Below are 14,908 nucleotides of genomic sequence, written 5' to 3'. Positions count from 1 at the left end.
CAGTCCTGAAAGCAGCTGCCCTGGCCCTGGCCACACTAACACTCCACAAACCAAAACTTCCAACCACAAATCCCCTAATTAGCCCAGAGAAGGGCCTAAGAGGTTTGGGAGTGAGAAAGCAATTGTATTCCAGAACAAAGCCCAGGGTTAAAACACAAAGTATGTTCTATCTCTGAACGGCTGCAGGGAAACCTAGAAGCTGTGTGCAGGACTGCTGGAAAGTGGAAAAAGCAGCATAAAGACGTGAAGAGATGGTGTCAGCCTCCTGTCAAATTCATCTGACCCTGGCCTAATCCAGTCCCATCCATGCTGAGGTTTCAGGAGCTGGGACTGGCTTAAAAGCTGGCCATTCTTTTTTCCATGAGATACCTGTGTACTGAGCAAGCAAAGGGGGAGTAATTACTGGAGTAATTCTCATTGCTTCACAGGCACTGGCACTAAGCAAAGCCTCTGACACAGAAGACTTTCTTGATACTGAAATCAGAAGAAAATTAATCTGTTCTTCTTCTGCAGCATTATGTGTCTGGAGCGTATTTCCATTTTGATGAAATTTCATTCATCTAACATGAAAAAGAAGTGGTGCCTCTGCATGGCCTGTCACCATGATTTGCACCCTATTCCTCTAACAGGAATGCCAAGCAGTGATGTAGGAACACCCCACTGAAACACAGCAGTTCTGAGTGCAGCAGCAGCACATGCAGTGTTCCACTTGTGGCAGCCATGGACAGAGGCCAGGAACACTGCTCCTGCTGCAGGGCAGCACTGCTGCTCCAGCAGCCTGACTGATCTCCTTGGGCTGGGGAGAGTCCTGGCATGAGCCTGCCTCAGGTGCCAGGAGATGTGGGTTTGCACCTGAGCACCTTGGCTGCAAGGCAAGGTGCTCCCAGAGCCCAGGGGCAGCAGGAGGGGCGGTGGGACCCTCTCAGGGACCCACCCCAACAGCTGCCGTGGGGCAAAACTGCAAGACCAGCCTTCAAACTGCTGGAATTCAGCAAAGGCATACAAAGCACCTCCTGGCCAAGTGAGAAGATTGATGGGACTAAAACCCAGCAGGGTTGTACGGCCTTACACCCACATCAAAAGAGTACGTTTCTCTAAGGTGCCAAGTTTCAGGCCAAAACAGTTTGAAATGCTTTGAAACTGCTTTTGAGAACTGGACCCTAAACAAAATCATCCCTCCCTCCAGGTGGTAGCACCAGGCTATCTGTTCATTATTTATTATTGACCATCCCATAGTTTTTAGCAGCTGCTCAAGACTGTCAACTTGGTTCCACCCTGGTCTTGCCCCCAGGAGAAAGGAAGTAGCACATTTAGTACAAATACTTTTTTTAAAGAGAATAGAAGTTTCCTCCAGTGCTGGGGGAAGGGAAAGCAAAGGAAATATTTGTATTTCTTTATTAACCATAGAAACAGAGCCACTTTCCTGAGTCACCAGTTACAGTTCCCCATTAGGTGACATTGTCCCTTCCACAAAGCTGCCCCAGCCTCACCACACAACCACCAGGGCTCCTTTGCCCTCAGCCTCCATGGCAGCTCTTCCAGCGGTGTCTCATCTTTCTAATGGATGGAAATACTCCTGCTACCCTTGGCTCCCATTTATTCTCAACATTTCTTGGATGGATCCTTTGGAACCTACTCTTCACTGCCCTCACAGCCGCTGTTTTCATGGATTGAGTCAGCCATCATTTTTAAGTTCCTTTTGTTCTGTTCTGAACACTTCATCTCGTCTCTGTTCACCTCCTTCTTCCCAAGAATCCATGTTTTGGGGGCAGAGCTGAACATGGCATTCCACAGTAACCAAAGCCATGAAGATGGGCTTCATTTTTATCTCATTTCTTCCAGAAATAACTTACCCAAAGTATTTCAGAGGTTAACTAACAGCATTAGGATTGAGGAGACAGAGAAATCAAATAAGTTGCATTTCTGATGTTTTGCACCTCAGGTAAAATTACAGGATTTGTGTAAATGTGATCCTGGTACCACTAAGAGAAATTGAGTAAGTTTTTCTTTTAACAGAGCACAAGCAGAAGAGAGATATGGGAAAGAGCTGGTTCAAATTGCCCGAAAAGCAGGAGGACAAACAGAAATCAAGTAAGGAATTCTTTTATTATTACTGCAAACAAAATTATTTTGGAAGAAATACCAGACTGCTGTGTTTTGCCTGTGAATGAGGGCACAATCATTCATTTCAGTACACAACTCTTCACAATGTATAGGGAAAGTGGGGAAACACCACAGTCCTTCACAGTGGGATTCATTATTTGTGAATAGTCTCTATTTAGAAACTGCCAGTAGGTCCTTTCCTGAGATTTTTTTTTATTATTTCAAGATTCTTAATGTTTAATATTTGCTTCCAAAAGCAGACCAAATGATGGGGAAAAAAGAGAACGGAAAAGGTTGTGAAATGATTAGCATGGTGGCTTGACAATTCTGGAAAGCTGGTGAACACTGAGAGACTGCGACAGAACAAATACAAAGAGCCCAAAAATCAGCTTCTGCAGCAGGAAGAAAGGCTTAGCTTAGGAATACAAAATGTAAATTTCTTTGAAGGGACCTAATTTGAAATAATTCAATGGAACTACTGAAATACACTAAGATGACATATATTTTTCTCTGTCTCCTCCATTACTATATTAAATGATGTATAAATTGTGTTGGGAGGGGAAGATAGATATTGGTAAGGAATTTAACTTAATAAACACTGCTGATAAACTGCTGCTATTATTGATGGCAGCTGCAATAATGAGACATTTTGTCATTATTGTAACAAGTAATAATACAGTAATAAGATGGCAGAGGATGAAGATGTGGGGTCACAGAAGACGATCCTGAAAGAGAAGACCTCAATCTAAACACAAACCAGCTCTATTGATCCCTGGGGCCTGCTCCCCTCCTCCATCCCATATCTCATTTCTTAATTGCAGTCTCCTTTTCACGTTGATTTATCACTGCCAGTGCAAGTGGTTTCCTGTCCATATTTTATGGGGAAGCTTGACCCCAAAGCTTTGCCCTGCCATGGCAGGCAGGTGCCAGCGATCCCCCAGCACCACTGTGGCTCTCTGGTGGCACAGCAAGGCTGGCACAGACACTGCTGTGCCTACCCAAGAGCTGGGTAATGCTAGGGGCATGTGCAAGGCTTTCCCTGCCAGTGCTCCAGCTCTGCCTGGTCCCTGAGCAGCACCCAGGGATGCCACAGTCCCAGGAGATGGCTTCTGCCTCTCTGGTGGCTCAGTTCACTGACCTAATCGGTGAAAAGGAAGGAGAAGAAGAAATATTCTGACATTAAAACATCAGGTTAAGAATGGATGGGTTTTTCTCAACCCAAAGGCTAAGATCAGCATTCCAGGATCAAAGAAAGGCTTCACCTCATCTCCTTTACTGGCAACACAGGACAGGCAGAGCAAATGTGTTCAGCAACAAGCAGCTTTGGCTGCCCTTTGGTAACTCAGTGCACAATTCATGGGTCTGCCTATTCTCAAGAGATTATGAGAGCTTGATTTAGAAGCAGAGCCAAGTCTCAGTGTTGGGATATGGATCCAAGTTCCCCTCAAGGTGGGGGGAAGTTTGGACTTGGGCCCAGCCCCACTTTGATCCAGCAATTTTATAGCTTGGCATGGAGGGAAGGCTGAATACACAAACAAAGCTGTGCTGTGGAGCTGATTTACTGTGTTTCCATAAGCCACACCTGGCCAGGGAGAGACCAGCTCTGTGCTGATGCTTTTATCAGAGCAAGTGTCTCACTGTGCCTGGTCTGAAGCAGAGAGGACACTTAGCTCTCTCTTATCCAGCATCCTCTGATTGTTTAAGGAATTACACAGAGAGTCAAGGGCATTTGTCCAGGGCAAACAAAAAATCAGAGAAAACTAAAGTCTGTCCAGGGCTGGAACAACACAAGAAAATGCAGTGTTTGGTTTTGATGCCTTAAAATTGCTGAATTTTCTGTGCCCGTGTGTTCTCCTCAGTGTGAAGTTTCTGTTTGTTTATATGACATTGATTGCTGGCAGCAGTTCTGCCCTCAAGGTCAGTCCTTCAGGGAGACTTGAGGGAGGGAATCTATGTACTCTCTATAATAAGAAAAGCTTGAAAGGACTGTGCTGCAACTGTGCCAGTGCATTTTTCCAAGTGTTTCCTCTTTATAGGACTCCCTATTTTCATCCAGCATACTAACTCCTAATAGAGCTACAAGTACTTGATAGGCTGAGCAGGGCTGTTCACATCTTCAAATGCAGTTTTGGGTAGCAGTATTTCTTAAAGTCTAATGTATTTGTACCTAAAACTTCCATCTGACAATCACCCAAAAAAAAGTAGCTTCCAGGGTTTTTTTTACAGACATTCCTGTGCCATGCTATGTATGGCAGAGGAGCAGGAATTACTAATTTTAAATCACTCAGTCATTTTCTTGCTAATGCAAAATTATTGTCCTCTAGTCTTAAATTTAGCCACCTTTAAAATATCTCAGATACTAAGGCTTTCTGTCACTTCTCCTGGGAAATTCACACCACAGTAGTTGCTAATATCAGGAGGGTACCTGATACCCTTTCAAAAAAATCTATAAAAGGAACATAAAAAATGCATCCACAACAAACACCCAAAACCTTCCAGCCTGAGAAAATTCCCAGAAGACCTTAAGAGAAACAACTGCAAGGCCGAGGTTGATATTTCAGCACAGTCAGGATAGCACAAAACAAGGTGCAGGCAATAAGAAGATGAGTAAATGCCAAGCACCAGAGCAGCCTGGAGAAGGTGATGGCCCACTGCACCACGTGGTGGCCACTGCTGCAGAAAACACTTCTCTCCCAAGCCTGCCCTATATTTTAAAAGCATTTCTTTTTGAATCAAAGAAAAGAACAATTTCAACATTTTTTCAGGCTTGCTCCTTCTCCCCCCAAATTCTGCTTCAGCTGGAGCAACTTGCTGAACTCAGCTAAATGTATAAATAGATGCTACTGCCCTTTTTTCACCAAAGACACAGATGAAGGAATATGCTGCTGACTCAAAAGATTGTAAGGAAGGCTAACTGGAATGTAAGAGCAATCTGGGACCACTCTCTCTTGATTCAAGAAGACTCTAGGCAACAGCAGCCACCAGGATGCCATCCTCTATCCCTGGATGTTCCCTAAGCATGGCTCCAGCTCCTCTGACAAAGAGCTTTGTCCCAAGCCTGGCAGGGACAGCTCCAGGCCAGGCACACAGGGCCCTTCAGGGCCAGCCCCAGCTGTGACATCAGTGACCTGGGGGAAGAGACGTGGTGTGTCCTCTGCAGACCCCCCAGCACTGAGAACCACTCTGAGCTCAGGGCTAGCAGGGCCAAGGTCTGAAGCTGCTGCTGCAGCAGGGACTGAGCCAGGGCCCCACTGCTCCTGGGCACAGCAGGGCAGAATTGGCCCTGGGAGCCCACGGGTCAGGATGTGTCTGACAGCACCAAAACCAGCAAGGCAGACACACTGCACTCGGGTTGTTTCTGGAGTTCCCAGGACAGAGGAGGAACTGATGAATCTATGTTCTTAGAAGGTTAATTTATTATGATATGATATGATATGATAGAATGCTATACTAAAACTATATTAAAGATAGAGAAAGGATACATCAGAAGGTTTAACAAGAATGAATCATGAAAACTCGTGACTCGCCAGAGTCCTGACACAGCTGGACCGTGATTGGTCATTAAGTAAAAACAATTCACATGAAACCAATCAAACAATCACCTACTACATTCTAAAGCAGTAAAACAAGAGAAGCAAATCAGATAATTATTATTTACATTTTTCCCTGAGAGGCCTCTCAGCTTCCCAGGAGAAGAATCCTGGGCAAAGAGATTTTTCAGAAAATATGATGGTGACACTGCACCTTTTCTTATTTTTAGAAAAAGCCAGGAAGGGGTTTCTAAAAGAAGCTGGTGCTGGATACCACTGACAGAGCAAACAAACACACCAGCTTCCAGCTCAAGAAGTAGAAGTTCCCTCTAAGTGCTAACAGCCAAAGGGCACCATCACTCAATAAGCTGCTGGTCCTTCCAAAAGCACTGCAGCTGGTACAAACTCCTTCCCTCTTCCCAACCCATGGCACAGCTCTCCCTCAGCAGTTGCTACAGGCCTTGGCAAGCCCATTCCAATGCACAGGAGGATGCACACACTTCAATCTAAGACTGCATGAAGGATCACAGAAGCTCAGACTAACCCCTTCACCTTAATATTCTGTTCCCAACACTAGATCCCAAGGGAAGCATAGAACAACAGGGCAAGCACATAAAGATATTTCTTCTAAATAATCTAGCCATAGCAATCAGTAAGTTCACAGGATGCCACACCAGTAGCAGCTTTCTATGGAATAGCCTCCAGTGTTTTCTTGTTTTTCTTATTTGGAGCCCTGAAACATTTTAGCATCCACTGAGTCAATAGGTAAAGCAATGTATGCCTGTTATCCCACTTTTTAAACTAAAAAAATGAAATCTGCATCACCATTTCCTAGTCTCTACTCATAAAAGAAATTACAAAAAGGTGTTGACAGACCTACAGCCATGTTTTCTTGGCAAATGACAGCTTATACCCATATCCAGCAGGGGAGAAAGAACTACAGGTTTTGAAGTTTAAAGTGCAGTGTTTGTACTCTCAGTGGTGCACACATGGGAGAGGATGTACAGAAACTGGGATTTTCAGCCGAGTTACAGACTGAGATCACAGTTGCAACTGTTTGCTGGGAATGTGCACAGCAGTGATGCCTCTCACACTAGAGATTGTGCCTTTAAGAGAAAACACCCTTCTGGCTGCAAGGTGCCTGGGAATTTCCATGCAGTGGCTTTGGGCAGCTCCTCAGCACAGCAACATGAAAGCAGAACATGCTACAGAGCCCACTTCTGAGCTGCATGCTCAGCTTCAGCCAAACCAGGGCCTCTGGGAACTCTGTTCTTCTGTGAAATAAATAACTGATGCAAACATGCATTAGCTGGTTAAACTCTCCCTAGGCTGACAACAACTATTTTTGTCATTTGCTCTGCTTGTCTCTTCCCATGTATATGATTTCCTACATTTTACATCCCTTTTTTTCCACTACCACCTCCTTAGGACCTCTGGAAAGGGTAGTTCCTTCAAGCCCATATGTGCTCTGCTCTTCTCTGCAATGCCTGAAATAGAACATTTCAGTGAGTGTGAGGTGAGGGCATCTGTAATGAAATGCCAATTGCTGTTTCCTGTGGATAAAAATAGTGCATCTGTCACTTAATATACAAAATCCTCTGTGTTACTCCACACAAAGCAGGCATTTTTGAACTGAAGCTAAAAGTCAGCGTGGAAGGTCACATCCTTCCATGGTTGCTTATTTTCCACCCAAATGTTCTGAACCCACACAGAATTTACACACTAACACTTTGAACTTTCAGGACTCTGAAAATGGACCTAAGCCTTTGCTCAGTCCCTGTTAAGTTTGATGTAGATAAGCTCTCTGGTGATGAGGACAGGCATTTTTGAGCAGTGCCACTCTCTTTGTGAGAGATGTGAGGAAATTTAGTTTTATGTTAAAGGTACAAAATTTGTTTTCACTGTTTTAACCTTTGATTTGGATGGCACAGCTCATTCTGGAATCACAAGGAATCTAATCTGATGTCAGGTTTACAGGGAGGAGAAGGAACACGGAGATGTCTTCCTGTTTGCTCCCCTGCCCCAGTAAAGTCTGGGGTGACGTGTGTGCTCCCAGTGCCCAGCCCTGGAGTGAGGACACAGCCCCCCTTCCCCTGAGGTCAGGGCTGCTGCCCCTCCTGACACACACCTGGAAATAGCCAAGCAGCAGAACGTGGATGTGAAGCCCCAGAGCACGTGAGGAACCCTGCACACAGGTTGCTGCTGCCATGAAAGCCCCAAAATCGCAGAGCTGTCCCTGAGCCCAGGCTGGTGCACAGTGCAGCCTCTGCAGCAGTGACAGAACAACTCGTGTGGCTCCACATCACAGCCCAGCTGGGGCCTGGACACAAATCCTTCCAGCTGCACTGAGGGCTGGTGCCTTTCTCTTTATGGCTCCTCTGAGAACAAGAAAACGTCCTGGCAAAATGAATTATTCAGTGTTTTTACCACATGCCCACTAAAGAAGGTCAGGCAGTGCTGTGTGCCTGGCCTGGGACTGGGCTGTGACTCAGGTACTCCCTGCTGAAAGAGCACAACTCCTCCCCTTCATTTCTCTTCTGCAACGCAGACACAGTCCCAGGTGGGAATTAGTTGAGAGCGGATGATTTTGGACACATCTCCCCACACTTTGCTATCCCCACTGGGCTTCACAGAAGGAATTGTTGGTAAAGCCACACTGGGTGTTCCCTGTGTGCCAGGAGGAGAGGCAGGGGTTAAGGGTGGCCTCGGAGGGGACTGTCACTGCAGGGTTTCACAGCTCTGCTGTTGGCATCCACATTGCTGGGAGCTGAGGGCAGACAGAACTGCTGGGAGCTGTCTGCAGGGTTCATCTGGCACACACTTCTCTCAGTTTCAGAAAATGTATTTTTAAAAATTGCAAGAGCAACTGAACATTGTAGATTGTACCAGCGTCAAAATAGAAACCTACCAGAAAGGAAGGTGGGGTTATTTCACACTTCTATTCACCAAGCAAAAGTAGAAAAGAAAGAAAGTTAAAAACAATCTGTGGTTTTCCAGTTAGAAGAACCTGTTTTACCTTCCTGTGTGCAAGATAAAAAGGGACTCTCTAAATTACTCAGTTAACCCAGTGTCTAAAGGCAAAGTACTGGGAACAAATGCCCAAACTATCAAGCTTAAGGCTGAAAAAATTGAAACAAAAAAACCAGTGTACGTGGTGAGAACAGCTGCCCCCCAAGCACTGCCAGTAACGGGGCTCTGCTGATTACAGCTCTGGTGAAACAAAATTCTGCTTTTGCTGGCGGTGAAGCAGGTCAGAGCAATTCCTGATGATCCCCGTGGCGCAGGGGACTGCTCAGCGCAGCTCAGTGTTTCAGCAAAAGCAAGGTTCACAAACAAACAAAGAGAGAGAAAGCATAGAAAAGCACAAAAAGCCAAAGCAAGGCGGTAAGGATCTTGTAGCCACTAGATGGCAACCCCCTCCCGAGGATGCTGCGGTGGCCTGCCTGCTCCTCCTCCAGAGTCAGGCACTCCTGCTTCCAGCCAGAATGAATTTTGACAAATCCAATCTTTAAGTGTACAACAGGGAGTCGTTTAACAAACACACAGAGTAAATTTGTGTGCAGCCTTATTTTCAAAGAGACACGTGCAGGATTCTCCATGTGGGGGTGCCCAAAGGGAAGGCTGGAGCTCTGTGTTTAGCCAGAGTGGTTTGACAGTCTTCCAGAATGCATGTGAAAATCTCAGAAGTGAACAATTAAAAAAAAAAGAAAAAGTCAGATTTTCAGTGGTGCTTGAATTGTTTTTAACCCTAGGTTTTCTAATTTAGCTACAGGACAAACACAAGAAATCAATTACCACCAGAATGCTAAGTAAGCAGCATCTACTGAGGGTAAAACACTTTCAGAGTGTCCAAGAGAGTGAGATGTCCTCACTTTGGATCCCTCAGAGTAAAGCCCATATCATCCCACTGGAAAGCCAAACCCACCCAGAAGCAATCAGTAAGAGGTGCTGTACATCCACACCAGCCCAGATAGAATTAAAACTCATTCATATATCAGCTACTGGAGTCACTTCTATTAAACCCTGTGAAGCACTGAAATATTTCACTGATATAATCAGAACATCCAGGAGCAAATCTATAGCACTGCTGCTGCAGCCCGGGAGTCATAAAGGGAGTCCTGATGGATCCACAGGTCAAAATTTGATTGATTTATTCTCTCCCACATGTATAATTTTGCATTATGACATATTTGCTGGCCCTTTAAGCCCTGGAAGGATGTAAGTATCCAATTAACTGATTTTAGAGAATTATTATAAAAATAAGGAAGGAAATGGCTTAAGCCTATTTCAACCTACTTGCACCAGTCAGCAGCTATGGAATTGGCTGGACAAATCCTTCATACAAGGAAGAAAAGGCCAGAGATTTCTGAAAAGGCCATTAGAGACCATACAGGGGAGAAATTCATCCCTCTTTGGGTCACAGCCAGATGCATTATTAGAGCAGAGACCCCCTTGGCCTTACAGAGAGCCAGCAGAAAGGAGAGCAGCTCCCTGGGTGGCTTGTGGCCATGAACTGCTCTGGGAGCTCAGGTGCCTGGAAACCAAAAAAGCAGCAAATTGCTTTTGTCCTTGATATATACTGAGAAAGTGCTATTTTTCATTATCCACTACAGCAGTTTGGTCTGTTTTTGCATAACTTGAATCACCAACAACAAAGGGAAAAAAATCTCTGAGAAAGAGAAATCAACATAGAATGCAAACAGTATGTCCAGTTTGCAACTGCCCTCTGGTTTTTTTAAATTCCAGTATTTACCTATTTCAGGCATGAAGTTGTTAGTACATTACCCACCTTCTATTGGAAATCACTGACTGGAAAATAAAATTTTATTCCTTGTATATATTTATTTTTTTCAAAATAATCCATTAGAAAAAGTTACCTCTGCTGTTGATATTCAACTTGTCTTTTAATGTCAAGCTTTTAATTAGCTGAAACTAATACTGCTTGTTTCCTTTGTGGTGTGAAAATTTAGTTTCCATCAAAATTTCACACCAGACTAACTTTTTACAAAACAAACTTCAAATGTATAAGTATTATTAGGAAATCATTTAAAAATACTCAATCTAGAATGTTCTCCCTGGCTTATCTCAGGAGATTCACCACAATCGAATTGAAATATGATAAAAAATCAAGCAGCTCTTCTTTTTTATCTGAAAGTCTTCCTTATATTTCTACAAACTTAGATCTGGAATGGGTTTCCAGGCAGTTTTTGCTGAGGACAGGCCCAACCTTTCCCTTCACTTGTGCATTTTTCTTATGCCTGGCCAGGCAGCCTCCCTGCTGGGAGAATGTTTGATCAGCAAACAGATGTCCAGCCACAATTAACACAGGGCAATTAGGATCCTTCCTGTGCCTCGAAGGGCTCCCAAAATGGCCCAGGAGATGCAGATTTCCCTGCCCAGCTGTGGGTGCACGTGGCTGGGAGTGATAGCATCCTCTCCTGGGCTCTCCAAGTAGAGAGATTTGGGGGAGATTTGGGGCTCTTCATTCACCAGCTCTTCCCTGGGCTCTCCTGGCCCACACCAGGGCTCCACGGAGAGCCCAGAACTGATTCCTTCCAGGAACAACACACTCTGGGGCTTGAAGAGATCATTTCTAGATCTGAAAAGCTTCCAAGCAACACCCCAGCCCTGGCCTCTGTGTATGCAAACACAGCCAGCCTGCACGTTCAGAGCTAAAGGAATTTATTAAGTCGAAAATGCCTTTTACACACCTTGTGCTCTCTCATCACATCTGTGCTGGTATCTCTGGTGCCTTCTAGAAATGCACTGCCCCAGCCAAAGACAGGACACCAATCTGCGGCTGCCTCTCGTGTCCTTGTCGCGGAGCCGTGTGCCTGCATCCAGCAGCTCCGCGCTGAGCAGCGCGCCGGCATTCCCGGCGTGGTTTGCTGCTCACGCCGTGCTTGTGGGATGGGCAGGAGAGGGCTGTGTGCGGGCAGGAGCGGGGCTGTGTGCGGGACAGGAGCGGGACAGGAGCGGGGCTGTGTGCGGGACAGGAGCGGGGCTGTGTGCGGGCAGGAGCGGGGCTGTGTGCGGGACAGGAGCGGGACAGGAGCGGGGCTGTGTGCGGGACAGGAGCGGGGCTGTGTGCAGGACTGGGACTGTGTGCGGGCAGGAGCGGTGCACACGGGCAGGGATGGGAGGCAGGAGCGGGGATACATGCGGGCAGGAGCCGTGCACACAGGGATGAACGGGAGGCAGGAGCGGTGCACACGGGGATGAAGTGCGGGCAGGAGCCGTGCACACGGGGATGAACGGGAGGCAGGAGCGGTGCACACGAGCAGGGATGGGAGGCAGGAGCGGGGATACGTGCGGGCAGGAGCCGTGCACACGGGGATGAACGGGAGGCAGGAGCGGTGCACACGGGGGTGCTCGGCAGACACGGTGCCGGCGCTGCTCCGGAGCAGGACCGGGCACCGAGCACGGGAACGGGGCCGCACACAGCGCTCCACCCTTCAGGTCACTTCACCCTTCAGGTTTCGCTCCACCCCTCAGGCTACTGCTCCAAAAACCTCAATTCCCCCCGGCCGCCGGCGTTTCATTGGTATCTACCTGCAAGGTGCAAGACGAGAGAAAGGGCTGTAAACATTCACGGTCACAAATAGAGTGCGACTGAGGAAGAGGGTGCACAGAAGGAGTGGTGCAATTCCCTGCTTCATGGAGCATTTTATTGCGTTTCCTGATGGTAACAGATTGATGCTATTGTGCTTGTTAGCATGGTCAGCTTTTATTACGAGGCCATTAAGGGTTTTATCTCTATGTGGATCTTTGAGGCTCTGGGGGAAGGTTTTTTTCCCTGGATTGCCAACCCACCCTTAGAAGCCGGTACTAATAAAGTGTCTTGTTTCTGCCCCACAGCACACTGAAGGAAGCATTTGAGATGCTCAAGCAACGTAAGTATTTCCCTGTTCCCTTCTGACCTGGGAAACACAGGCACCCAGTGTGTCCATCCTGTTCCCCACACCATTCCCAGCTTTTCTTTCACAGCCTGTAGTGCAAAGAGGGGAGAAAAAGGATGCCTAGGTGTGCCCAAGGCTCAATGAAACCCTTTCACACACACAAAATGCAGCACCATGAGAGCCAATAGGACACTGTAGCTGGTCACTGGCACCTGCTATTCACACCAAAACTCCCTCTTGAAAAGCAGCTGCTGGACTGAGATATTTTTAGGGCCTGGGTAGGGGAGTTCAGTATTTCTGGAAAATGCAGGGTTCCATTTCAGAGGCACTGAAGCTGACAAATGCAGAGCAGTTCCCAGCCATTTCAAACAGCACCAGCCAGGTGCTCTGAAATTCAATCCATCTCGGCTGATCCTTGGAAATTCTCCGCATGCAACCTTATCTAATGACTGGCCACTGCTGGCAGCAGCTCCCAAGAGCGGTGACAGCCCAGCAGCTGTCACAAAGCACACACAGGGATGATGGAGGCCAGGGCTCCTTCCCTCCCTCTGCACAACTACTGACCCTCAGTCTCGAAGGAAGGGGGCAGCTGGGGTAAATGGGGCCATGAAGAAACACACTCACTCTGTTCTTGAGCCCCCAGCAATGTCTGCATGCAAAAACACAAGGGGAGACCTTTTTTAAGGCTGCCCTGCTTGTGACAACTCATAAGGCAGTCACATCACAGAAACATCTCCTAAAAATGTGACTTTATCTTTAAAGACCTTCCCACTGACTGAATATGAATTCTGATTTGCTTTAGAAATTGAAAGTGTTGGAAACTCTCATATCCAGCTGGCAGTTATGCTGAAGGAAGAACTGAAAGGAATAGAGGAGTTCCGAGAAAGGCAGAAGGAGCAAAGAAAAAAGGTGAGAAACTGGGGAAACGTTGAAAGAGATTGGGTCAGTGGGCTGTGCTGATGACCTGTCTCCAGCCAGAGACTGGGAGTTGTGCAAAAGTTGTGCAAAGGACCAGCGTGCCCTGCTCCCACTATAGATGAGACTGTAGAACAAAAATCTTTTTCTGATCCCAGCTGGAAATAAAGTAGTGCTCTGAACTCGGGAGCCAGAGGCTTTAGTCCCTTTTACTCTCTCTGGTGTAACTGCAGATGCTGTTATTATTATTTCTGTAAGAACTTAATCCTTCCTTTCCTCTTTTTTGTACCCTTGCTAATGTTTTTCTTTGATATGACCCTGCACAATCTCCAACACGCACTAAATAAAGGCATAACACAAACGTTTAAAAACATGAAAGCAAATTAATGTCATGCTGGATGCAACAGCAATATATGCTGAATTCCAAATACATGGAATAAGTAGCATCTAGTTGATGCTGTATACTAGAAAAATTTAGTATATTTAAGGCCATTTCATCCCCTTTGACCTCATCAAGCCCTAAGTCTATTGGAAAATAGCTCTCAATAGAGACAGCAGTGACCACTCTCACACCTTCTCTGGGTCTGTGGGCTTGAAGACAAAGACAGGACCATCCCTTCACTCTGACAGCACAGAGTGATGGAGGAGTAAAATAAATATTCCTTTCTTTACTAATTTTAAACAGGTGAAAATGCATATAACCAGTACCTAGTGCCACAAAAATCGTGTGTCTACAAGCCCCTGACACACAGGAACTTGGAATAGCAAAGAATTCTGAATATGAAAGTGGGTGAAACCAGTGCTGCTACTGAGATTTGAGGTTGACAGTGATCTGATGAAGCAAGTGAGGCATTAAAAGACAGACAGTGGGCACCAGGTTCATCAGTGTTTGTCCCCCATTCCCTTTGCCACTGGGATGTGCAGAGAGTCTCCCTCCTGCTGAGAACTGTAAGCCTGTAACTCAACTGGGAGCAGTTAGAGGGGCCTGGGGAAAAACAAAAAAACAAAACAAACAAAAAAAAAACAACTGCTTTGGAGTCTTAGATAAGCTTTTATTCTCTGTCCAGCATGTGGCTGTGAGGAAGCCAACATTAGACATGCTGGATGGTGTCAGCAGTTTTGGTAACCTCCCAAAATGCTGTGATTTGTGTTGTACTGAAGCTGTCTCAGGACTGAGCCCAATGTGAAACATCTGGGTAGCCTGGAGAGAGTTTTGCTTGAGCAGAATGTAAAGATTAAAGGACCAAAAGTCCCCCTGAAGAAAGCCATCCCCTGCCAGCAGGAGCATATCTCATTGTCACATAAAGCTGGGCATCTCACAACTAAAGCCGTGAAAGAGAACCCAGCGCTGTCCTTCCAACACGGCCCAGATGACTCCAGCATGGAAATCAAATCACACGGAGCATAAAGTAGCCAGAAGCAGTGGAATATACAAGAGACATGAATTGTTTGGATTGAAAA

At 46.2% G+C, this 14,908-nt stretch overlaps 1 protein-coding gene across 3 annotated transcripts in view; it reads left to right on the top strand.

Annotated features, from left to right (window-relative positions):
• Positions 1-14,908, top strand: part of PSTPIP1 (proline-serine-threonine phosphatase interacting protein 1) — a 50,537-nt gene that overhangs the window by 18,483 nt on the left and 17,146 nt on the right. For all 3 annotated transcript variants that reach the window (XM_041489732.1, XM_041489730.1, XM_041489731.1), the window contains 3 exons: positions 2,017-2,091; positions 12,492-12,526; positions 13,335-13,441. In XM_041489732.1, the coding sequence (XP_041345666.1) occupies positions 2,017-2,091; positions 12,492-12,526; positions 13,335-13,441 (217 nt within the window). The remainder of the gene's footprint in view (positions 1-2,016; positions 2,092-12,491; positions 12,527-13,334; positions 13,442-14,908) is intronic.

Source organism: Pyrgilauda ruficollis, unplaced genomic scaffold (assembly GCF_017590135.1).
Source record: "Pyrgilauda ruficollis isolate IOZ18807 unplaced genomic scaffold, ASM1759013v1 scaffold96, whole genome shotgun sequence".
Taxonomy (NCBI): Eukaryota; Metazoa; Chordata; class Aves; order Passeriformes; family Passeridae; genus Pyrgilauda; species Pyrgilauda ruficollis.
The sequence above is the reverse complement of the archived record's forward strand: the minus strand, read 5'-3'. Positions and strand labels throughout refer to the sequence as shown.